Genomic DNA, 25769 nt, shown 5'->3' with positions numbered 1-25769 from the left:
TATTCTTGTCCTCTCTCCCCCTCCTTTTCCCACCCAGCCCTCCATTCCCACCTCACCCCCCCCCCCAATTTATTATGCTTAATTACTTCAGCCTCCAGCTCCATAAGTTTTCTCTTACTTTCTCCATACTTATTCCGTATTCAAGACTTTCAGTCAGATCTCTCTTACTTTTTAGGGCCCTCTTTGTTTGGTTCAGATATCTTTCTCTTTTTTTCCCCTTCATTATTTTGTCTGTAACTCACAAGTAGCTGCTTGTTCTTCCTTATTTCTAATTATTCATACCTCATGATTTAGCATTCTACTGCCCACATGGATATTTACATAGATACTCCTGCCTTATTGTGTGCCTTGTTTGCTGCCTGGGTATGCAGCCTCCCCAACTCCATTGAAAATTTCTGGTGGGCTGGGACCTGTGCCTTCTGTGCATTTTGCAAGCTGTCTATAAAGGTCAGGAAATGATAATACATGGGGTAGACAAAGGTGAACCTTTAAAGATGAAAGGTGATCTGACAGTGCTTTGGGAGTATGGTTCCTTGCAGGATTTGGGATGGCCTGGAGCAGAGCAGGGGCTACAGGCCAGAAGATGATCTAGGAGTTTTAGGACTGTGGACATTAAGACCTGAGAGCAAATGGAAAGGATGGAAAGAGCCAGACTTGTCTCCCAAGAGTTTTGTGGATGAAAAGGGGTCCTGGATCCAAGAGACATATCACCCAATGGGTGGGGCACCGGCGGTCTCAGAGGACCCTTTGCTGGATCCTAGTACCATGCTGGGGTCCGTGGGATGGTCCAGTGTGAGCTTCTTTGGAATCCTGCCGACTACACCAGGTAATGTTAACGTAAGAAACATTGTAAACTTGTAAACAATTTTGTGAGTTTATTTGAGCCAAACTGTCAGCAATTGCCAGGAAGCAAAATCTCAATGCATTGAGATAATGCTCAGAGAATGGCAGTTTTTCACCTTGTTTTATACATTACAATTGAAAGAGGAGATGTAAGTGGGTTACATGAACTCCATTGGTGATAAATCAGGGAGGTGGGAGAAAGCAAAGTGGGGAAACCTGGGATTGGATAAAAAGTAAAATGATAGACACATACTTTTTTTCTTAGGTGGGTGTAGGATAGTTAACAGTTAACAGATGGCAATAAAATGAGGGAATCTCTGGTCTGCTCCCTGGCACCATTTGTTGTGCCCTGAGGGGTCTTGAAAAAGGGAAGCTAAATGTTACCCTAACATTCCACAGGTATGTTGTCTTAGATGCAAAAAGACAATAGGCTCAGTAAAGAGTCTCAGTCAGGGAACATACTTGCCTAGGACATGACTACCCACCATAGACTGTTTTTTAATTAAAGTTTTAATTTCAGACCATCATTCGTGGTTACTTTAGGTCTTTTGAGTTTGCAAGGCCACCACACAGACCTTTCCTGAGCTAGTCAGATTAGCATGTGGCTCCTTTTTGTCCACAATTCATTCTTGAGATTCTGTTAAGACCCTGGTGGAAAACATGTTCATCCTAGAAGTTAACCAGGGTTCTTGGGGAATTGTGGTGAGGCCAGATACCTGTGGGGCGAATCCCAAAAGGAGGGTGTGAAAGGTCTGTGGCTATAGGGAAGCTTATAGCTTAAGGGAACAATAATTAAGAGGCAATAGTGAGCAGACATGTCAGACTGAGATTTTGATTTATTTGTATTAATGACATTTGTATTGATTTCTCTGGGAAGTTTGAGGATTTGATTGTATTCTGCAAATACAAACATTTTTTTTCCTTTGTCACTGATGAGGCTTATAGGCTTATTAGAGGCCCGGTGCATGAAATTCGTGCATGGGGTGGGGTCCCCTCAACCCAGCCTGTACCCTCTCCAATCCGGTACCCCACAGGGGATGTCTGACTGCTGGGGATTGGGTCTAAACCGGTGGTCGGACATCCATCTCATAATCCTGGACCGCTGACTCCTAATCGCTCACCTGCCTGCCTGCCTGGTTGCCCTTAACTGCCCCCCCTGCCGGCCTGATCGCCCCTCACTGCCTCTGTGTGCCGGCCTGGTCGCCCCAACTGCCCCCTCCCTGCTGGTCTGGTTGCTCCTAACTGCCGCCCCCCCCCCCCACCCCCCCCCCCCCCCCGCCGGCCTTGTCGCCCCTAGTTGCCCACCCCTGCCAGCCTGGTTGCTCCCAACTACTCCACCTGCTGGCTTGGTCGCCTCCAACTGCCCCCCCTGCCAGCCTGGTCGCCCCACGCAGCCTGCTGTTCAGTCGTTTGGTTGTCCCTCACTAACCCCCTTGCTGGCCTGGTCATAGGCAGCCATCTTGTGAGGGTGTGAGGGTTAATTTGCATATTACCGCTTTATTATATAAGATGTTGCATTTTATTTTGAATGATAGAATCTTGCAAGAAATTAAAAGCAATATCTTCCTCTTCTGACTTGAGCAGCTTTTTAAGCATTGTTCCAACTTTCCCTCTCCCCATCTCCTTTTTTCTCAGACCCACCTAGTACTGTGAACTAGGTTAGTAACATCTGTGGGCTGAAACCAGTTACAGCCAACTAAATTCCTTGTAATCCAATTTAAATCTGTGGGGTATATCTAAACTTACTGGAATTCTAGGTCGGAAGTGTGGTTGCAAAGGTAAAGCCATTTCATTGTAGCTTCTATGAAAATAAAACCAGCTTGAATTTTCTTTGTACAAACTTTCTTTGAAACACCTCTTTAGATCTTTTATTTTTGGCAAATGGGTATTAGGGTGGTGGCCTCCTTACTGTTGTGATGGAGGGGTATAATAAGCCAGAATCTGGAGCCTTTGGAAAATGCTATTCCTTTTAGGAAATAGTAAGAGCAGAAGCCAGGCTGCCTATCCCAGATTTATACCCTCTTCCCATTCTATTCTCAATTAGTAAATACTGTGGTCTCAGTCTGCCTAAAAACATGAAATATTAAATTTATTTAAATGTCTATAATAGTTTGGTAATGAAGTTTAGCCCTTCAGTGTTGGTGATGATGATGTTGACATAAGAAAATGTCCAAATTTGTAGAGAAATTTTATGATTTTATTTGAGCCAAACTGGTGACATATGCTGGGGAGCAAAATCTCAACAGGTTAAGGAAATGCTCTGGAGAAATGCAGTTTTGTAGCTTACTTTTATACATTAGAATCAAAGGACTAAGGAGGATTACATGAAATTCACTGGTCGATTAAAGAGATAGGAGAAAGCATGGTGGGGGGACTCTAGGATTGGATAAAAGGCAAAATGGAGAAGCACATACTTTTACATTGGTGGGTACAGGATAGTTAACAGTTAACATTTACAGCAGATAGAGATGGTATGCAGGGAACAAGATAAAAATGAGTGGTTCTGTGGTGGTCTCCTGCTCTGGTGCCACCATTTGTGCTTTCGAGGAGTTGGAAAAGACAATTACTAATATTTTAAAGGTATGTTATCCTAGATGTATAAGAACAATGGGCAGAGCTCACTTAAGGTAAAGATTGACCTTTCTCCTAAGCTTGGAAGTGACTACCTGCTATGACCTGCCCAAAGTTAGGAATTTGTGATCAGACCATCCTGTGTGGTTATTTTCTGTCTTTGAATTTGTCAGGCCTGCCATATAGCCCCCCTTAGCCTGTCAGGTTTATTGCATAGCTCCCTTTTCATTCACCATAATAAGACACTCGGTAGCAGGTACACTGAATGAGTTGTGAGCAAGTTTTTTTTTTTTTTTTCAATCCTCATCCCAGGAATGAGGATATTTTTTCCATTGATTTTTAATGAGAGTAGAAGGGAGGGGGAAGGGGAGAGAGAGGGGAGAGAAACATTGATGTGAAAGAGAGACACATTGATTGGTTGCCTCCCACTTGTGCTCCGACTAGGGCCAGGGATTGAACCTGCAACCAAGGTACATGCCCTTGACTGGGAATCGAACCCATGACCCTTCGGTCCGTGGGCCAACACTCTCAACACTGAGCAAACCTGTCAGGGAGGTGAGTTCTTTCTAAGCCTCCCAGGAAGAAACTCACTTTACAAATGTGAAGGTCTTAGTGTTGAGTAGAGGAGGAAGCAGCCATGGAGTATAGAGAAATTATCTGCCCAAAGGTTACACTTTAGAGAGGTACTTTGAACGAAGTTGTGTGTTGTTTATTTAGATTGGGATATGTTGCTTCTTTTGAAAAGCTTGTTTTCAGTAGCAGAATGGTTCCCCTGGAACTTATAGCAGGATTCATTTCTACCCTCTTCTGTATTTACAGCTGCTTTTCCCCTAGGGAAGCATTCATCTATTTTAAAAAGTGAGAGAGAAAACAAGAAGTTCTCTCAAACAGTGAGGTTTGGAAATCAGAATTGCATTTGCCTTTCAGGAGGGTAAGTTCTAAAAAGTTGTTGTTTGGGTGAAAAAGAAGGAAGTCTGGCTACACCCTGAGTGCACACCACACACACATACACACCCTCTACCCAGAAGTTGCTTATGACAGATGTGAAGAAGTTTAGGACAGAGTGTGCCCATTATGGCCCCTTTGTTGTACTTGCTTTTCAGTCAGTTTTTCTGACAGGTCACTTTCTTGCCCTGAGTATCCATGGGCTGGTTGTTGGCCCTGAAGACTAGGACCAGTCTATGGTGATTGCATTTGAGTGTGGGGTCAGAGGCAACATCTGAGAACATTTTGGGCAGGAAAGATTTGTGATGATTAGGATGTTTTCATCATACCAATGCTTCAAGGCTTTGGAGCTGAGGTTCACCAGGCATTTGGATGAGTTTAGTAAATGAGCTTAATCCTAATGCTCCTTAGTCTCTTTCTGCTCTGTTTTAACCAGCTAGCTGGTTGTTGATGTGCATCTTTGTTATGAGCAGAGGGGGAATTCTGCTTTGCAGTTGAGTAACTGTGCCTTCTATTCAGATTCTATAGAGGTTACACTGGAAAAGCTAATGAGCACTTTCTTCCATTCAGCACACACTCTTATCTAGAGTGCGTGGCAGGCTAGAGTCTGGGGGACCTTCATAGAGCAGGTGCCATTGAAGGTGAATACTGAGGTGACAGTAAGGGAGCTGTGCCCTGAAGCCCAGTAGCTTGGCCCCCTGGCTAATGGCCAATCAGTCCCCTGTGGCTGGGCCAACAGGGAGGCCTGCAGCTTCCCTGAAATGACTGCTTCTTCCAGGTAGTTTAGTGTGACCAGCCAGAGAGAGGTGGTGGGCTTCTTGGAGAAGAGGATGGAGGACTCTTAATTAAGCCTGCCTGGTTTGGCAGTAACTCAGACTCACTTTCTGTTTCTATGTTGGTTGATAGTTCCCTTCAGGTCTCAGAACAACCCATTTTTGTTAAAATACACACACACACACAACTATAATCTACCTCGAGTATTACTGAATGTGCCTTCTGCCTCCTTTCTAGAAAAGGCAGGTGGCCACTCTTATTTTTTCATGAGCTGCTCCTGCCATGTTGGAGTTCCTCATCTGACAGGGGCTTGGACATGAGCCATCCTTTGGGTGCTCAGAATGGATGGAGCAGAGCGCAGAACAGTGCTGGGCTGGCACTCAGAGAGGGCTCAGTGGTCAGATTCTGATTGGGAGATATTTGAGCAAACTTTGCTTATGAAGAGTTAGGAGGACTGAGTTCTGGTTCAGTCACTAATAAGCCCTGTGTTCCTGGGCAGGTCATGGTCCATCTCTAGGCTTCAGTTCCCCTCTTAAAATGGAAAAAAATGGACTTTACAAGACAAACCCATGAGCTTGCTCCTGATGAGGATAACCAGAGGCAGCAAAGGCTGGGATAGAACTTGCAGTTCTCAGTTCTCTTTTCCCTCCAGGCTTTTGCATATGTTCTTCCTTCCCCTTGGAATATCTCATTCTCCCTTTATTCACTTCTTTCTCCTATGCCTGGCTAACACCTTCCTAAAGTCAGTGTCAGCTTAGAGTACTGCCTGTACTGGTAGGAGTACTCCTCCTTTGTGCTGCCATATCGTCTGTGCTCAGCACTTACCCCCCTGAATTACTATCTGCTTCTTTGTTCTTCTTAACCCTTTTGTGAGCTTGCAGAGGTCATAGACTATCTGCTGTCACTGCTGTATCCCCAGTTGTTGGCTGGTGCAGTGCCTAGAATGTGAGATATACATATATATATCTCACATGTTGAATGATTAAATGACCCCCTCCGAGGCCAGTACGTTCCAGTCCACTCTAGGGGTTGTTCTTGATCTTCCCCCAAACCCCAACTCACCAAGGCCCCTTTTCTGATAAACTGTGTGTGGGTGCTTAGAGAGCCTCCGATAATGCTGAGAATTGTTTTCGAGGTTCTCATTGTGGCAAAGCATCAGGTGATGCTGCCCTGTGCTCTTTGAAGGTGTAGCTTCCACCTGGGATGGATCCCAGACTTTGCCCTGCATCTGTCCATCTCCAGCTCTGGGGTAGGGGCAGATAGGCACTTGCAGATTGCTGTCTCAGCCAGCTGCTTGGGGCTGGGCCATCTGTTGGCTTGTGACAGCAGGTGGAGTGAGGGGTGAGCAGCAATCTAATCTCCTTCATTGCTCTGAATATTTGGCAGAGTCCAGCCCCCCTTCTTTCCACATTCTTTCCTCTATTCCCAGGGCTCTGTCAAGCTACTCTCAGTCAAGGTCTTGCTTTTGTTTCAGCTGTTTCCCCCCACCACTTGCTGTGTTTTTGTTTACTCTGTGTGTGTGCTTTGCCCTTTAGCCCAGGCACCCAAGAATCTTTATGTAATGCAGGAGAGCAGCAGCAAAAAACAACAAAAAAACAACAACAACCAGCTTTAGAAATAAAACTTTGCACCCCTATTGGTCTCTGTTCAGATGCAGATGATGAATCTCTCTTCATCCGAGTTTGTACCTTGGGGTTCACCAACCTCTTTTTCCATCACTCCCCCTAAGGAATCTGAATGGCAGGGTTGGGTGGAATTACTCTGAAGAGCTCTAATTTTTCTTGTGCTTCAAGCCTTGCCTCTTTCTGGCTTTGTGTGAACATAACCTACCCCCATTACTCTTGATGTCTTTGGGTTTGCAGATCAGGGGAAAATGTGGACAGTTTTAAAAGTCATCTGTACCAAGTGAAGAGGTAACAAAGCAGGGAATAGAAGGGCAGCAAATCCTAAACCAGGACTTCTCAAACTTTGATAAGCATATGAGTAATCTAGACAGTCTTATTAAAATGCATATTCTGATTCAGTACATTGGGGATAAAGGGTGAGATTCAGCATTTTTTTAAAAAATATTTTTATTGATTTTTTTTATAGAGAGGAAGGGAGAGGGATAGAGAGTTAGAAACATCAATGAGAGAGAAACATGGATCAGCTGCCTCCTGCACACCCCCTACTGGGGATGTGCCCACAACCAAGGTACATGCCCTTGACTGGAATCGAACCTGGGACCCTTCAGTCTGCAGGCCGATGCTCTATCCACTGAACCAAACCAGTTAGGGCGAGATTCCGCATTTCTTGTAAGTTCCCTGATGTCAGTGCTGCTGTTCCATAGTCCATACCCATACATTGATAGCAAGTCCCTAGCTTTCCTCCTCCTCTTAACTCTGATTAAAAAGATTGACCTGGGAAAGCCAGGAGGGAGACTAGTAAGGACTTTAATATTTTAAACCCGAGAGCCTGGTTTGGTCTTTCAGCCAGTGATTACAGAGCTCTTTCCTGGGTCCCTGGTTTCTTTGGAGCTCCTCTTGCCCCAGTTTGGTTTCTCACAATATAATAACTTCTATCCTTCACAGGGTGGATGTGCATACAACAAGACTGGATTCTTCCTCTTTCTCTTTGGCTCATTGTAAATAGATAAAGCCAAACAGCATTTCAAGTAGAATTTTAGAGCTGGAAGAACTCTTAAATCATCTTTTTCAATCCTTCTATTTTACTGAGGAGGAAATAGGCCCAGAAAAGTTTGTGACATGTCCAGAATCAAATAGCCAGTAGCAGAGCTGGGATTAAAAGCCAGATGTCTAAACTCCTGAGCTTCTCCCTCTGAGTTAGGGACAACTGGAGAATCGAAATGTTGTTTAGATGACTGGAGGTAGAACAAGAAGCCTTCCAGTGGTGTGAGAGAATTTGTACTACATGCACAGCTAAGGTAGATCTGTAGGCGTCTATTGATGCAGCTCAGCATTCATTCACTTAGGCCAGGATTCTCAACTGCAGCACTGTTGACATTTTGAGCCAAATAATTTTTTGTTACGGGGTGTGGGTAAAGGCAGCATCCCTAGCCTTTACCCACTTAGGTGTCAGAACCCCACTTAAGTTATGACATTCAAAAATGCCTCCAGATGTTGCCAAATATCTTAGAAGGGATTGTAAAATTATCCCTAGTTGAGAACCACTAGTTAGACAACAAGTAATTTGGGGAGGGGGTGGGGGCGGTCCCTCTTAGGCACTTACTCTGTTTTTGTTTTGTTTTGTTTGTTTTTTTTTAAATGTTTCTTTGTCTCAGGGTTATAAAGAAAGCATAAAACAGATGGAGCCCAGCCTTCCTGGGACCTTACAGTTTAGTTTACTGTTTAGCGAGGAGACCAGACCAACCAATGCATGGAACAGATAAATTGCCATCTTAATGGTCCTTCCAGGATGTAGAGCCCAAGCTGGACTCTGAAGAATGGGATGCCAGCTCAGGGTACTTAATGAGGAAGAGATTTTGCTGCCTTGGGTGGTAAAGCTAAGAACTGAGCAACTCTCACATTCATATCTTGAGTTATAATTACCTACTTATCAAGGAGCATTCTTCCATTCTGAAAAACATTTTATCTGAATTTGTAGAGGTCAGCCAGACACATAGACCAATAGATGTTTACACTTGAAGAAAGGGAGGCCTACTTAAACCTAATGCTAGTAAGGCTTAACTCATTCCTTAAAGAGATTTACTTTTTATTTCTAACTTGATTTTCTTCTACTTTGGGATGAATCCTCCAACAGACCTTTCTTGTATCTTTTCCAGTAGGCTAAGCAACATTGCCATAAGACTACATAAGAGCTGCAGTCTGTAATGTTCTGAGTACGTAGGCATAAAACATGGGTAAATGAGTCTTTTGTGAGCCAAAGAAAGGGTCTTTACCCCTTTTTACACTTCATAGGCTGTTTGTACTTAAAAAAGTTTTTAAGGTTGCCGAGCCCCCCCCCCTTCCCCCCCCCCCCCCACATGCCTCCCTGAAAAATATTCCAGACCACAAAAAGGATTAGTGATGGGAACTTCATAGTTCTTGTCAACATTGCCTTAATCAGTGTCAGACCAATTTTTTCCCAATACTTTAAACATGATACTCTATTGCTTCCTTGGTTGCATTGTTTCTGACAATAAACCTGCTGTAATTTTTTGTTCCTTCGAATGCAGTGTGTCTCTCCTTACCCTAACTCCCCCCCCCCGCCCCCCCATGGCTGCTTTTAAGACTTTATTTTTTTACTAGTTTTCGGCATTTTGATTATGATGTTCCTTGTATTTTCCTTTTGTACTTCTTTTCCTTGGGTTCTTGAATCTGTGGGTTTATAGTTTTCGTCAAATTTGAAAAATTTTCAGCTATTATTTCTTAAAATATTTCTTGTGTGTACCTATGTATTTGTCCTCCCATTATACATATGTTAGGCTTCTTGATATTCTGTCACTGCTGACTGATGTTCTGTGTTTATCATTGCTATGTTTTCAAGTTTATTATTTTTTCTTCTGCAGTGTCTAATCTGTTAATCCTATCTCATATATTTCTCTCTAGAAATCCATTTTGGGTCTTCTTTATGTTTTCTATTTATTTCCTCATCATACTCATCAAACTCATGTCTTCCTTTTCTTTCTTGAGCACACGGAATATATAATAGAGATTTTAACATCTTTGTCCACTAATTCTATCATTTGTGTCATTTTTAGGTCTGTTCTATTATTTTATTATTATTATAGTGATGGTCTTTTTTTTTTTTTTTTTCTCTTTGCAATGCCTGTTAAATTTTTTTTTTTTTTTTGAGCTAGACACAGTGAGTTTTATGTTGCTGAGTGCTGGAACTTTTTATAGTCATTTAAATAAATTTTGGGCTTTGTTCTCAGAAGCAAGTCCAATTACTTGGAATTGGTTTGATCCTTTAAAGGCTTGCTCTCCAGTTTTGTTAGGATAGGTCCAGAACAGTCTTTAGTCTAAGGCTAGGATGGTTCTATTACTGAGGCTAAACCCTTCTGAAAATAATTCTGTCGATGCCCTGTGTATTGGGAGATTTTTTCCACGTTGGCTGGTGGAAACATGAACTATTTCTGGCTCTTTGTGAATCCTTGTGGTTATACCACCTACCTCTTTCCATTGGTTCTTTCCCTACCTTGCTAATTTCCTCATATCAATTTCAGGTCAGATCAGTACTCAGTTAAAAACTTAAGAGGATCCCTCTGCAAATTGGAGTTTTTTCTCTTTGCAGCTCCCTCTTTTCAATTACTTTGCCCTGCAAATTCTAGCCACCTTAGCTGCCCTAAGTTCTCAACTCTCTCTTCAACTCAGTGAGATTGTTGGACTCGTTCAGGTTTCTTCTTACTATGTAGCCTGGAAACTCCTTAGGGAATTAGCTGGGCCACTAGAAGGGCTCACTGCATTTCTTTTCCCTTTTCTCAGGATTGCTGCCCTGTGCTGCTGCCTATGGTTGAATGTCTGAAAACCATCATTTCATACATTCTATGGAGCTTTCTAGTTGTGTTTACCATCCCAAGTCAAGTCCCTTTCCATCACCATTTATCCCCCCTTTACCTTCTTCTACTTCCCCATCCTTCTTCTCTCTGTCAACCACCATACCGTTGTCTGTGTCCATGAGTATTTTTTTTTCTTTGTTTAATCCCTTTGCCCTTCTCCATCCAGTCTCCAACTCCCTCCCTCTGACAGCTGTCAGTCTGTTCTCTGTATCCACAATCTGTCTCTATTTTGTTTGTTAGTTTATTTTGTTCATTAGATTCCACATATAAGTGAAATCATACCTCAGATCAATTTTTAACTTTGGATGACTTTTTCATCCTGTGTTCACTTGTTGAAAATGGATCCATTGAGATAGATTTTATTGAGAAATCATCCAGGTTCAGGTCAGATCAATTTTCCAAACATTTATTGAACACATACTGTGTACAAAAGATTAGTATGGTTCAGTATCACACTGTACATGGTAGGTAACTTTACTTATATTCCAATGTTGCAATTTTAGCAGAAGGCCTGGCATATGTTTCCAGGTGTTATTCTCGCATGAATATGCACACTCACACAACTTTGAACCTCCTTCCTATACCTCCTGACCATGGTCCCACTGAACTTGGGCAACTCATTGAACTGATAAGCATAGTTGATGGACAAATAGCAGGTGCTTGGCTGCCTTTCCATTAATTAGGCCCAAACAGCCCTATGGGGAAAGGAAGGAGCATTAACATTCTATATGCAGTTACTCTTCCATCTTACCTAGTCTTACTCTGTGCCAGATACTGTGTTAAACTCTTTAAATGTGTGAATCACCGACACTTTGAAATCCTATGAAGTAGATATTGTTACCCCAATTTTATATGTGACAAAATGGAGACTCACAGCAGTGCAGTACACCTAAGACCTGTAAGAAGCAAGATACAGAGTGAGGATTTGAACTCCCTTTTGTGTGATTCTAAAACCCACATTGATTGATCCTGTCATTAACTATTTAATTTCCCTCTTCTGGGTTCCAGCTTACTTTCCTGTTTTGTCTTTGATGCTTTGGCTATATATCACCCATGTGTTTTCACTTTCTACCTCATATTGTAGTTATTTGTGTATGTGTCTTATCTCTCCAACTTTACTATAAACTCTTTAATGGCATGTAATTTCCTTCATCTTTTATCTTTTGTGGAATCTAACTTGTGTAGGTGCTCAATATATTGTTGAATGACGCCAGTAAGTTACTTAAGGAAGATATATATTAGAAATGAGTCCAGATGCCTTGTCTGAAGGGAAACACTAGACCTTCTCATTAATTTATGATTCTTTCTCATTTGCTTTGTTTATCATAATCCCTCTTAATATCTTCCAGGATGTTACCTGGACTTTATGAAGTTTTTCATTTGGTACCTCTGCCTCAACTTTGACTAATTTGAGATTACTTTTGGGGATTTAGGGGACTATCCCTTGTGAATTAATCAAATTCCTTTCTTCTAGGGTCCTGATTTAGAGCGTCACATGGAGAGAGCTAAAACAATGATTGAAGCTAGAACTAGAGGCTTTGATGTAGGGACTCAGTACAATTTGAGGATTAAGTAAGGAAGGGCACAATTGGGGGTCAGGGCATACGATTAATCAAAGGGGAAGGAATAGTGGGCAAGTTCCTGCTTCTCATTTTTGCTTGGGGCCTCACAGTACAACCTTTGACAGCTCACAGGATGTTTGGGTAATTTGTGAGGAAGAGGACAAGAAGAGTCATGGTTTGGTTATAAATTAGGAGGCTTCTTGGAACTTATACAAGATGGAGAAGATGGTGTCTTGTTTGGCTTAAGTGCGTACTCATTGGGGCTGTTAATCTTCAGTAGATGGAGGTGAAAAACATGCTCTTAGAATCCTGAACCTGAATGAACCTCATGAGGAAATACTTGGGTGATATTTGAATAGAAAGGAGGGAAATGGCAGAAACTGGGACCATCAAGAAGTCTTAACTGAAGTCCTTGGGTTAACTGAGAAGGAACAACTTACAAGATATAAATTCCCTCTAGCCATTATCCAACCTTTCTTCTCCTTTCTTTTCCAACTCTCTTCCCACCATCTAATAGTTTTGCCCTCTTTGAATTCATGGTAAAGTCAGAATGATCTGCCCTTACCATTGTGGACAAAAAGTGGCCACATGCTAAGCTGACTAACTCAAGGAAGGCCTGTGTGGTGGTCTTGTAAAATCAAGAGACCTAAAGTAACCACAAAGGATGGTCTGAAAATTAAAACTTTAACTAAAAAGCAGTCTATGGTGGGTAGGCATGTCCCAGGCCAGTAACTTCCCCGACAAAGATAAACTAAGATCTTTACTGAGCCTTTACTGAGTCTTTTTGCATCTCAGATAACATACCTGTGGAATGTCAGGGTAACATGTAATTTCCCTTTTTCAGAACCTCTCAGGGCACAACAAATGGCGTTGAGGAGCAGACCACAAATTCCTTCTTGTTACTGATTTTTTGTTTGCTTTTTTGATATATATTTTAATTTATTTCAGAGAGGAAGGGAGAGGGAGAGAGAGATAGAAACATCAATGATGACAGAGAATAATCAATTGGCTGCCTCCTGCACGCCCCCCTACTGGAGATTGAGCCCACAACCCGGGCATGTGCCCTGACCAGAATTGAACTATGACCTCCTGGTTCATAGGTTGATGCTCAACTACTGAGTCATGCCGGCCAGGCCCTCATTGTTATTGTTAATTGTTGACTGTTAACTATCCTATGCCCACCTATGAAAAAGAAGCATGTGTTTATCATTTTACTTTTTATCCAATCCCAGAGGTTTCCCTGCTTTGTTTTCTCCCGCCTCCTTAATCTTTCACCAGTGGATTTCATGTAATCCACTTATGTCTCCACCTTTGATGATAATTTATAAAAATAGGTGAAAAGCTTCCATTCTCCAGAGCATTATCTCAATGCATTATGATTCTGCTTCCTGGCAATTGTTGATTGTTTGGCTCAAATAAACTCAATTTTTTTTACAGGTTTAAATGTTTCTTACATTAACACCACTCTAATGAAACTGCTCTTAATGAGGTCACCAGTGATCTCCTGGTGGCTGGGTCCAATGGGCATTTTTTAGTCTTCATTTTACTGGACCTTTGCTGTATCTGTAAGTACCCCTTACATAAAGCATGTCAAACTCAAAGGCTAACACGGGCCAAATAAACAAGGTTTAAGTTTATGTGGGCCACAAAAAAAACAAAAGCTTCAATTTTCATAGAAACGTAGGTTTATTTCAATAGAGACATGCTGAATACAAAGGGCTGAAATAAATGAGTAATTGTTAACATAAAAATAATAGAACATTTTAATAAAAATTAATATTTTTTCTTGAACATTAACTTACCAGACATTGAATAACTGCACAAATTAATAAGCATAACGCAAATAAACCTATTTTTTCTTGTTCTCTGAAAGCGAAATATTTCCTGTTGCGGACACCAAACAAGTCAGTCCAAGACTAATGGCATGGCAATTGGCTGCTAAAATATTTGCTGCTAGTATTAGTGGAGAGAAATGGTGCGCCGGCGCGTAAGGGAAATGAACGCAACACGATTATAGTAATCAGTCATTAGCGAACATTGTAGTGTGTTAATAATTATGTAGAACAGGATATTGTAAAAATTAAGTTATGAAATTGTTATTAAAACATTTCTTACATACCGTTACATTGGCTGGGCTGCAAAAATATTCATTGTGGGCCACATGTGGTCCACGGGCCACAAGTTAAACGTGCTTGCCTTACATCCTCCTTGAATCTCTGTCCTTCCCTTGACTGATGCATCTGGTTTCTTTGTACTTTTTGGAGTGTCTTTTCAAGGCTCTCCTTCCCCAATGTGCCTCTTTAAAAAGTTAGTGTTCTCTGGATTTTGTACTTGACTCTCTTCTCTTCTCTCTCAACTCTCTTTTTCCTGGGCAAGCTCTTATATTTTGCATGGTTTCAACCACCACTCACAGGCTTATAATTCTGGGCTATATCCCAAGCTCTGAGTAATCTGCAGAGTTTCATACTCATTTCTGATTTGCCTGCTAGACTTTTCTCTGAATCTTGTTCAAGTAGTACCTATAATTCAACATATCCAAGAATAACCTGAATGAAATTCATTACATTCTTCAGTAAAATCTGCTTGTCCACCTGTGTTCTTTTACTCCTGTGGTAGCTTTTCCCATTCACTCAGTCACTTAGGCCAAAAACTTAGGCCTCATCTTTATTGTTCTCACTTATCCCATCCTATTAGTTTTTGGCATCTTCTGTGTTTGGCACATCATGGACATTGAATGAATGGATAAAAGAAAATGTAATTTCATCTGAATTTAATTACAGTTTAGCACCTTGGCTTTGATAAAGCTGAACACCTCTTGTTATAGGCTAACTTTTGGGAAGGATGTTTGATTTTGGCAACATTTACATTATATTAAGGAAAAGGCACTTACAGAAATAATTTGTGGAAGGATTAGTCATTAGAAATGGGTGGATTGGCCACTGTGCTATCTTTTAGGGCTGCTCTAAGGAGCTGCGGATAGTTAAGATGAAGTTGGTGAAGTCAGTTCGTGCTGGCCCAGGAGGGCATTGTCCTTGGTGCTCATGGGAGTAGAGGTAGTGTATTGTGAGTGAACTTGCCACATACTGTGAGTTTAATGCAAGGATTAGACTAAGACTTTTCCATTGAGGAGGGTAATATGCACTCTTTTTTCTTACTGATGAATTTCCTGGTTGTATTCTAACCTGGTTGTGTTTTAACAAGTGTGTTCAAGTGTTTGTGGCTGTCATGCTTTGCCAAGTTTATCTCCTTTCTTTTCCATCCAGCCCCCTAATGAAAAAGCAAGAAAGAAAAGAAACAGAAAGTGACTTAAAGAATTATAGGATTTTGGAGCCAGAGAAGCTCTTAAAATAGCACTCATCTAGCTCAACCTTTACATTTTTAGAGGATGATGATGATAATAATGATAGATGGTGATAACTGTAATACCTACTACCATTTTTGATGACTCATTAAGTGTCAGGTACTATGCCAAATGTTTTATATGCATTTCCTCATATAATACTTAAAGTAGCCCTATGAGGTATGTTATTAGTGCTATTTTAGAGGTCCAGAAAGATTGGATAACTGCATTGGTGTTAAGAGTGTGCTGAAGCAGCTATGGGCAGAAAGATGAAGCATCTTGCTTCATCAAAATCAAGTTTTCCAGTTAGAGGCAGACATGCATTGAATCCCGATCTTCTGACCTTGAACTCAGTGAGCATATAATTTTGTTTTGACATGAGAATTCATTCTCTGGTCATTTTTGTCTCATTTCTTGCTCAGTCTTTTTTAATTTTAGTGAAATTGAATGAAATAGAGGAGGAAAGAGTGGTTTAGAATTGGGGGTTTTTGGTGAGGTTTTAAAGTTTATTTTTAAATAGGCAGTCTTCCCAGACTGACTGGGAATGTAGCAGAAGGCCTGAGAACCAGGAAGTGACACAGACCTGTTTATACCATCCCACTTGCAGGCCTTTGGAAAGGATCCACAGAGATGATAAAAAGTAAACATAACTGCACCAGCCAGTTCTCTTGGGTTCGCTATTTTTGACCTGGAGGAGGTGTTTCCTGCACAGCTATGAGTACTTTGAAAACCAAAATGTAGCACTTAAAACATCCCCTTGAGTAACCATGTATATAGACATATTTATTTCTTGTTACCAGACAGCAGCATTCCATGGGTCTTGGCAGACAAAATTATTACACATCCCCCTCCCCCCCAATCCTTTTGGTGAGTTGGTCTTCCATTTCCTTTTCTTTATAATTAGCACTGTGCATGTAAACTGTCCTGAGACCTCACTAAATATGTGCATGATCTTCAAGGTCCAGCTTAAATCTTCCTCTTTCATCTTCCCTCTACTAATCTAAAATAAAGTCTTTGTTACTGTCTCCTCTGTGTTCTCATAGCACTTTTAAAAACCTTTTTATTGGATCCTAGTAACAATTTCACAGCGCTATACAGATAAACATGTAATTCCTCTCATGTGGATTGTGAATTTCTTGAGAATTATACCCCACTTCATCTGTGATCACCCAAGCCTTGCACGGAAGACAGCCAATAAATATTTGCTGAATTGTAGTATAGTTGCTGCAAATACAGAATCCTAAGAAGTCAGCTTTAGCACATCAGCTTCCCAGACATATTTGCCAAGTGAAGCCTGCTCCAGGCAGTTCTGATGGGAGCCAAACAGAGGGGTGTGATGACACATAGATGCATCTCTGGGGTCTATGGACCAATTATAGCTGCTCTGCCAAGCATCTGTTTTGCTACTTGGCCAAAACTTTAGGATTTATATCCTTTTGCCCTCCTCTTTTAAATCTGCTGCTACTTTGCCATCTGGTATTGCCTACACAAATTGTCTTTTGGAGTTATCTTTTTTCTCCCTTCAGAGAACAAGTAAATGTTGAGTGCCTTGGGGGACATAAAGAGGCTGAATTGGTGGTCTCTCCAGGAACTTACTGCCTGTAGTAAATGCAGCATACAACAGTTAAGTAACTGTGAGTGGATCCTGGGGAGGGATATGATTAGTTATCCCATTCATGGTCCAAGTAGTTCTGCTAAAGGTTCAGAAGAGCATTCATGCTTGTGGGCGGAATTGATGAGTTTTCCCAGAAGAGAGGCAATTAACTTGTATTTGGAAAACAAACGAGCAGGGAGCCCTTTGTAATAGAAAAGCAAGAGGAAAGACTTCTAGGCCCCTTGGCTTCCATTTATCTGTAAAATGGGGGTAATAGCACCTATTTAATGAAGTAACAACTCTGCGCACACGTGTGTGTGTGTGTGTGTGTGTGTGTGTGTGTGTAAAACACACATGTAAGCTCCATGCCCTCATTCTTCTCTACAACATATTCAGGCTAGAAAACCACCTAGGTCCCCTGAGACAAAAATACTACTTTAGTATAGTCATATACACAATTACTTAACTTTTGGGGAGGGATTGCTAAGTTCTTTAAAAATATTTTTATAAAGCCATGGGAAAGAACCTTGGCAATTCACTTGTTTAACCTGTTGGCTGTTCTTTTGTCTAAACTAACTTTGTGTTTTGAGCCTAGTCTCAGGGCCTATATTTCCATCCCAGCTGGAAGAGTGCCCTTTGGGAGTCAAGTGAGGACTCAGTCACAGGCTGTTAGAGCAGGGAGGGGCTCTTAGCACAAACTTAAGGGCCCACTGTTCCAGATACTGTCCTGCATCCTTCATGTTTACTTCATTTCTAGCCAGCAACAACTCAGTGTGGTGGGTATTGTTTATCCAATTTATAGATGGGAACTGAAAATAACTTGCCCTAACCACCAAACAAATAATACCCAAGCAGACCAGAGATTCTGGCCCAGTCTGCCAGCATCATTCCACAATGGCTGCCTCCTTGAGAGATACTTGGTTGAACTGTTTCATTTTACTGATGAGGAAACAGGCCTAGAGAGAGGAAGTGATTTGTCCTAGATTTAGCCTATCAGTCCTTGATGAAGCTGGGCCTAGAGAAGTGGTATCCTGCCTTCAGGGTTGGAAATTTATGCCTGAGCCAAGTTCCTCCTCATAGGCACTTTGCCTTCCCTCTCCCTTTTTCTGTTCTGAGTCAGTCTTGTTTTGTTCTCTTTTGTCCTCTCGCATCTTTTCTCTTTCTCTCTGGACCACTACAGCTCTGCAGTAACCCTAGTATGTGCAGGCTGGGTTTTTTTTTTGTGTGTGTTTTTTTTTTGTTTTGGTTGTTATTTTTGGAAAACAGTTTGGGAACATTGTGTACAGATGGCCTATACAAATGTACTGATGGATTGATAAAGCTCTAAATGGGAAAATGGAATCTTTTTAGTTTGCTGCATTGCAGAGGAAGATAGATGCTAGGATGTGTCTTGGGAGATGTGGGGGGAAACCATTGGTTTTGCAGAATAAAGAGGCTGAATTTCACATTTCTTCCTTCCAGTCAAACTTTATTGACTTATGTTTTCAGAGGAAATACTTCTGGGCCCCTCCTATTCCCTAGAAGACATTCCAGATTTCTCAGAACTGAAAGGGCATTTGGGGGTCATCCAGTCTTCCCCCATACCAGGACCAGGAAGAATGATTGACTTGCCTCTGATTCACTGTGGGTTGGTGGAGCTGGGACTTAGGGCTCCCTTCCACATTCAGGTCCATGCTGCAGTCATCCTGCTGTTAGGTTCTAGAAGAGAGAAGTTGGAGACTGTTAGAAGAGGCTTAGCCATGGGTGATAGGGTGTGTCTGCTGGTGTTCCTGCTGTCTAAAGCCTGAGGAATAGGGTAGGGGGAAAGTGTGATGACCAGAGGATGTGATGAGCAGTTGTCTGGGAGCAAGAAAAATCAGAGCAATTCAAAAAAACCTCTATAACACCTGGCTTTACCATGTTTTAGATGACTTAGGGGAAAGCCAAGAGTTATTTGTAGGAAGTGAGTTTTAATAACAGTTTGATGTTTGTGTCTGTAGGCTTTGGAACTGGAGATTAAAAGGTAATGGCTAAAGTAACCATTCTGGCTCTCACTGATCTCCAAGTCCAACAGAAGACTCTGTGCCTATTGAAGCACTCAGTGGCACAAAAGAAGGGAAAAGATAGAGATGAGCAAGATTGGAAGGAGACATTTATCCCACAGGGAGGAAAATAAACTAAAGACATCTAAAAATAACTTAATTTTATTTTTTGGGGGGGAAGGGGGGGAAGAATGGGAGGCATTAGGATTTGATCAACGTTTAGATATCTTTTGCTGCTGTGGCCCAGCCATTTTAGGGTTGGTGGGAGTGAAGAGGGGAGACATTGAAGGGAAGAAAAGGAGAGGTAAGGGGAAGACCTCTTTAGCATGTTGGTCACTTCTCCTTATTACACTTCTTTAGGGAACTTTAGACGTCACAGAGTTAGGACTTCTTATCCTTATACTCTGAAATGTAAATTAACTTGTTAAATTCTGTTCACACTTCATGAACTATTCTTTGTATTCCACATCACATGGAAGTATAAGGTCAGGGAAGATGAGTAAGCAAAGTAATAAACTTCCTTGTTCTAGACTCTCTACCACCACCATCCCCTTTTTGGACTAGTTTGAGATAAGAAAATGATTTATATTGGCTTTACTGACCCAATTGCCTCTCCTAACTAATGGAGAAACGGGCCTAGGTTTAGGAACTAATTTATCCTAGGCTGACCTCACAGAACTGTAGGGAAACCCACCTAGGATCTGGGAGCCAAACTTGACAGTCTGGACCATTTGCCTTTACAGAGGAGAGCTCAGTAGAGTGTGACTCAACCATGTCCCTCTAGCAGAGCTATGACATTCTCTGCAGGGTAGAGAACCAGGCACATGGCCTGAGGAAATCTAGGCCCCAGGGTGTCTGGGGGACAAGGTGTCCTTGCTGCTTCATTGCTGGCCCCACCTACTGCTGCTGTCTTCCCAGGCTGTGAGCCATTTTTGAAGATGACTTCCAGGACACCTTTAATCTTAGCAGGCTCTTTAGTTAATCTGGAAGCATCTATGGCAATAACAAGAAAGCAAACAATGTGAACTTTGGGCTTGTGTTCCACGTTCTCTTTAAAGCTATAAACCTACCCTGTTAGTCATCATCATTTGTATGAGAAGTTTCTCAGCCCTTTGCTATTATGGCTTCTGGCCTAAGCCTGTAATAGATCTGAGTCTTTTCCAGTTTATAGAGTAGTCCCTCATATTGTGTCTCTTGGAGCCTCACTAGAGACCAGAGAGATACTCAAAGCAAGCAACAGCCCCAATTACAGATGAGAAAACATAGGCAGAAATTAGGTAAGTGGCTTCCCCAAGATCAGGGCTGTGGCTTAAGGGCAGTGTTCTTCCTCTTGGAGGGTCATTGTGGACAGGAAATGAGTGTCAATGACATCACATTCAGCAGAGCACAGTCACCTAGGTTTTGATGTCCTGGGTTCATAGAGTTGGGAAAGGCCAGACCCTGCCCTTGAGGGGCTGACAGTCTAGCTCATGGGGTCTCCCTTTGCCACATTCTATTGGGACAGCAGCTCTAGTTCCAAGAAAGAAAATAAGGGTGAATGCAGATTTCCCATGACTCCTCACCCTTTGTTTTGGAGGGAAAAACTGGCTGTTGGAGGAAGAGATGGCTTCTATAAAGAGAATTTTGGGTGCCATGTAGAATTCTGTGGCTGAGAGAGAACTTAGACCCTTTTTGAGATGTGGAAATGGAAGCCAGAGATATGACCAGCCATCTAGTTGGTGGCAGAGGTGGGACTAACTGTAGCCCCAGACCTTCCTCTCTCTTCTCACCTCTTAAGTTTAGATGTTATATGCCTTGTTAGGGTGGGTGAGTGCAGACTTTGAAAATGAAGCTGAGTTCCAGGTCCCTCATTAATCCTAATTTTTTCCCTTTTTTTTTTTTTAAACTGGTAAAATATATATAAAGTAAAATTGACCATCAGTCATTTTTAAGTGTCTAGTTCAGTGGTATAAGTACAGTAATAATGTTGTGTGACTATCACCACCATCCATTTTCATAACTCTTTCATCTTGCAAAACTGAAATTCTGTACCCTTTAAACAATATAACTTCCTATTCCACCCTCCTGATAACCACTACTCTATTTTCTGTTTCTACTTAATTATACTTTTTTTTTTAATTAGGGGAAGTGGTCACTAACGTGCCAAAGGAATACTGAAGTAAAATGTATTCTCTTATTTTTCTTAAGTTTTTGCCTATGTGTTTTTCTAGGGATAATGAATACTTAGCCTTAATTTGTTCTGAAGTGTTTTTCTTTTGATTTGGTGTAAAGCCACAATTCAAGGACAGGACTGCCTGCTGCCTGCCTGCCTGCCTCCCTCCTGGCCTCTCCTTCCTCCCTCCCTTCCTTCCTGTGTTCAAAACAGATTCTTTCTTTAAATTATTAGATGCATGTTGTGACCCTTTCTCCACAGTTGCTGGATTCTCCTGTTGTGGGGATTCGTTTTTCTCTGTATTATTTCTGAAGCACTGACCCTTGGCTCAGACTTGCATGTAAAAATACTCCATTGACTGCCCTCCATTCATCTCTTCTCTCTCTCTCTCTCTCTCTTTTTTGCAAAGCCCCATTTTCATCATCCCATCTGTTGTGCACTTGATTAGGTCTTAGTCTTCGTGATGGAATTGGTCCCTTGGCAGTAAGAAAGGAGCCAGCTGTTTCTTTAAAACAGAACAAAATAAAACAGGAGTTCATAAGTGTACATCTTTCCCCCAAGTTATACTGGCTTCTCCACATGCAGCCACAGCAAGTAACCCTACCAGGTAGTCACCGTTTCCTTAAGGCAACAACCAGTGGATCATCAAGAATAACACCTGCTTGTGTCACAGCACATACACACAACACATATTTCTGTAGTGAATGGATGAGTCCAATCAGAGTGGCGCTTTGGGGGTAAGAAGGGGGTTAGTTCTACTGAAGGGAGTAGGAAGATGGTCTTTGCTGAGCCCTGACTATGACTGTATTCCTGGCGGAGGGAGCAGTCAGGTTTATTTGAATGTCAGTTTGTTGAGGAAGGAAACAGGTGGTCTACAGGACAGCCTTGCTACATTAATTTTATTTATATTTTATCTGTTTGAATAAGTAATGCATGCACAAGATACAACACTTAAGGAGATGTGCATTATCTTGTGCATTATACCAGAGAGATTTTCAGTGCATATTGGGGTGTGTGTGTGTGTGTGTGTGTGTGCGCTTTAAAAGTACACTCATACACATAAATGGTTTTCTTCACATACTAATTTTGGAAGTCATTCCATACTACTACAGACTGAACTTCCCAGTTCTTTTTAAACTACTGCATAGTATTCTATTGTATGGCAACTTATTTAACTAGTTTCCCTTCAGTCTTTTGCCAGTACAAATAATGCAGTGAATATCCTGCATATATGTCATTGCACACATGTGATTTCTGAGGAAAGATTTTAGAAGTAGAAGTAGAATTATGTGTATTTTCACAGATTGTCCAAGGAGTTTTACATTAATCATAAAATACTAAATTTATAGCACTTAGCATCTCCTCCCCAGTCCTCTAAAATCCCTGCCAGAGTGAGCTTTCTAAATGAATCTGGTGTCATAACTTCCCTGTTTCTAATCCTCATAAGCTCCACATGGTTTCAGGATACAGTTTAAACGCCTTATCCTCTCCTCTGCCTCTAGCCTCTAGCCTCTGCCAGGAGTGCTGTGCTCCCATTGCTTTGATCCGCTTGTATTTGGTATGTATCTCCTTTTCCCCCCTTCTTTTTCATTGGACACATCCTTTTGCAGTGAACCTAGCAGCACCTCCTCTCTTGCACAGATCATCTAAGCATCACTCTGATCCAGCCTCGTCCATTCACTGCAGAATTATTTGTTGTGTGCATGCTGTGATGTCATTCTCAGGTGTCATTCCTGATGATCCACTGGTTGTTCCTTTAAGGGAAAGGTGACTGCCTGGTAGGGTCACCTGCTGTGGCTGTATGTAAAACAGCAGCACCAGAGGGCCCATTGCTAACTGGCTGGTGGCCCTGGGCATGTCCTTTAACCTCTTCGGATCTTGGTTTGGTATCTGTCAAATGAGGAAGTGAAGCCTGATAACCTCCAAGGTCCCACGGCTCAGATCTTATTATTATGGTATCAACAGCTGGCAGTGTTTACTGAGGACTTGAAAAGTTCAGGCACTGTGTCAAATACTTTGTCTAATACTAATCCTTATATCAACCCTATGAAGACAGTATGGTTACTGTCTCTATTTTACAGAAGAGAACGCTAAGGCTTGAGAGAGTAATTTGGCCATAATAGAAGCAATATTTGAATTCTGGCATTCTGACTCTATGGTTCTTAGCCACATAAATGTATACATACTCCACACATTTACATACCCACAGTTTTGTGTACTGTTTCGGGTCACTCACAGACTCCACCCCTAGAACTCTCATGAACCATCCTGTTCTACAACTGTAAAGGCTCAAGTTGGAGTCTGGGTAAAAACTAGGGACGGATGACTACAGTCACAAATATTTGTGGGTAGTGGGTGAGGACCCAGTGTTTAACTCTGTTCTTGGACCCCTGGGTCTTACTCATTGAGGACTGTGACAGATGCTTTTTCTTTGGACTGAGACAGCTCATTGCTGTTTGCTGTTTGCAGTAACACTCTTTTTAAAAAAATCCTTACCCAAGAATATGTTTAGAGAGGGAGGGGGAGAGCAAGAGCGAGCGAGAGGGAAACATAGAGGTGAGAAACATTGATTGGTTGTCTCCTTTATGTGTCCCAACTGCAACCTAGGTATGTGCTTCACCAGGAATTGAACCCCAACCTTTTGATGTACAGGATGATACTCCAAAAAAAGTGAGCCACCCGGCTAGGGCTGCAGTAGCTTTTTATAAGGGGAGCATAGAACTGAGTCACGGCTACAAGACATGGATTGAAGTCAGGTCTGACAATATCCCTGACAGTCTCAGGGGCATCCTTTATTAGGATTGTAGATGGCAGGCTCCCCTGTCTATTTACATAAGGTCTTTTTAATGGAGACGGAGGTGTGTATGAAATTAAAATTTAAAAAGAAGTGTAATCTTATTTTTGAAATACCTGTTATAAACTAGGATAAATAAAATCAAATGACTTAAGTAAAATATAAGATCCATATCATAATGTATCATCAACCCAGCTGCTTCCCTGAAGGCATGTAGAAAAGCTTTCTTAAAAGTCTTGACCTTTGCCCTGGCTGTCATGGCTCAGTGGTTAGACTGTCAGCCTCGGAACCGAAGGATTGCAGGTTTGATTCCAGTTAAGGGCACATACCTGGGTTTCAGGTCACCCCCCTCGTTGGGGCATGTTCGGTAGGCAGCCAATTGATGTGGCTCTCTCCGTTGATGTTTCTCTCTGTCTCTCTCTCCTCTCTCCCCCTACCCCTTCCCACTTTTTCTAAAAATCAATGGGAAAAATATCCTCCAATGAGGATTAAAACAAAAAAAAAAAGAAGTCTTGAACTCTGATTTTTTCTTTTCTTTTTTTTTTTTTTTAAGATACTGATTCCTACTCTTATGAAGTCTTTGAACTAGAATGGATGGTGGGGCTAATTAACAATTGTAGCCATCCTCCCCCACTCATTATCAGGTATAGCCAACAAGTATGGCCTCTGGGGTCACAGGTGTGTTGTCTGAGCTGTTAAGTCAGAGTCAGATCCTAGGGCTCATCCAGCCTCAGGCAGTTGAGCAGGCCAAGCTAGGGGCCCTTGGCTGCCACTGCTGCATTCCTTCTCTAGGCGGTGTAGTTCTCCCTTTAAGATACGTGTTCTCTCTCTCTTTTTCTTTCGGTTAAGTTGAATTTACTCTGAGGGCAGGTGGCAAAGGCGAAGCCACACTCTGGTATAGCAGTTCTGTGTCAACTGCTGCCTCTCTCTGCCTCTGTGCTGGAGCCTCTGAGGCAGGCAGCCAAGCAGAGCCAGGGCAGTCTCTGAAACCTTTCTGTGACCCAGAGATCTCCAGGTGAGCCCGTGCTTGTCTCCTTGTCCTATCGTAAGGATCTGGCTCCTAGATGCTGACGCTGATGGCAGCTTGCTGCAGGCCCTGGATATTTCTCCAGGAAGGAGTTGAAAAGCTACTTATGTGCTGTCTCTTCTGAAAGCAGGAATTCAGTTGCTAGAAATCTTTCAACTTTGTATATGATTATGGCTTCTTTAGAGTAAAATGCCTACTTGTAAATGTATGGATAAAGTTTTCACTTCACTTATGTCTGTTTTTTGTTTGTTTTCTATAGGTGAATCTACACCTGGCTGACTTTAGAATTCTTCTGGCTTTTAATTTTTTCTTTTTAAAATAACTTGGACGGATAAAAGATGTGCCATGGCAGGATAGCACCAAAGAGCACCTCAGCGTCTGCCGTGGCCTCTGTGGGACATGGAGTGTTTCTTCCGCTGGTGATCCTTAGCACCCTCCTTGGAGACGGACTTGCCTCAGGTGAGTCCTGGCCTGCTGCCATTGGTCTGTGGGAAGGAAAATACACAATACCCTGTTTCTCCTAAAAGCTGGGATAGGGAATTTTCTGTCTGTTAAGCAGTTACAGGGAGAGCAGGGTGGGGGGCTTTTGTGCTGTGGTATAGCAGGGAGCCAGTACGCTGGTTTGGCACCAAGGGGCCTAATGAACCAG

The 25769-nt window shown here is 42.0% G+C and overlaps 1 protein-coding gene across 3 annotated transcripts in view; it reads left to right on the top strand.

Moving 5' to 3' along the window:
• Positions 1 to 25769, top strand: part of SUSD6 (sushi domain containing 6) — a 98459-nt gene that overhangs the window by 20729 nt on the left and 51961 nt on the right. For all 3 annotated transcript variants that reach the window (XM_070417549.1, XM_070417532.1, XM_070417541.1), the window contains exon 2: positions 25380 to 25579. In XM_070417549.1, the coding sequence (XP_070273650.1) occupies positions 25459 to 25579 (121 nt within the window). In that variant the 5' untranslated portion in view covers positions 25380 to 25458. The remainder of the gene's footprint in view (positions 1 to 25379; positions 25580 to 25769) is intronic.

This window comes from Myotis yumanensis, unplaced genomic scaffold, assembly GCF_028538775.1.
Source record: "Myotis yumanensis isolate MYYU_CA2020_CCGP unplaced genomic scaffold, mMyoYum1.0.hap1 SCAF_1, whole genome shotgun sequence".
NCBI classification, from domain to species: domain Eukaryota; kingdom Metazoa; phylum Chordata; class Mammalia; order Chiroptera; family Vespertilionidae; genus Myotis; species Myotis yumanensis.
The sequence above is the reverse complement of the archived record's forward strand: the minus strand, read 5'-3'. Positions and strand labels throughout refer to the sequence as shown.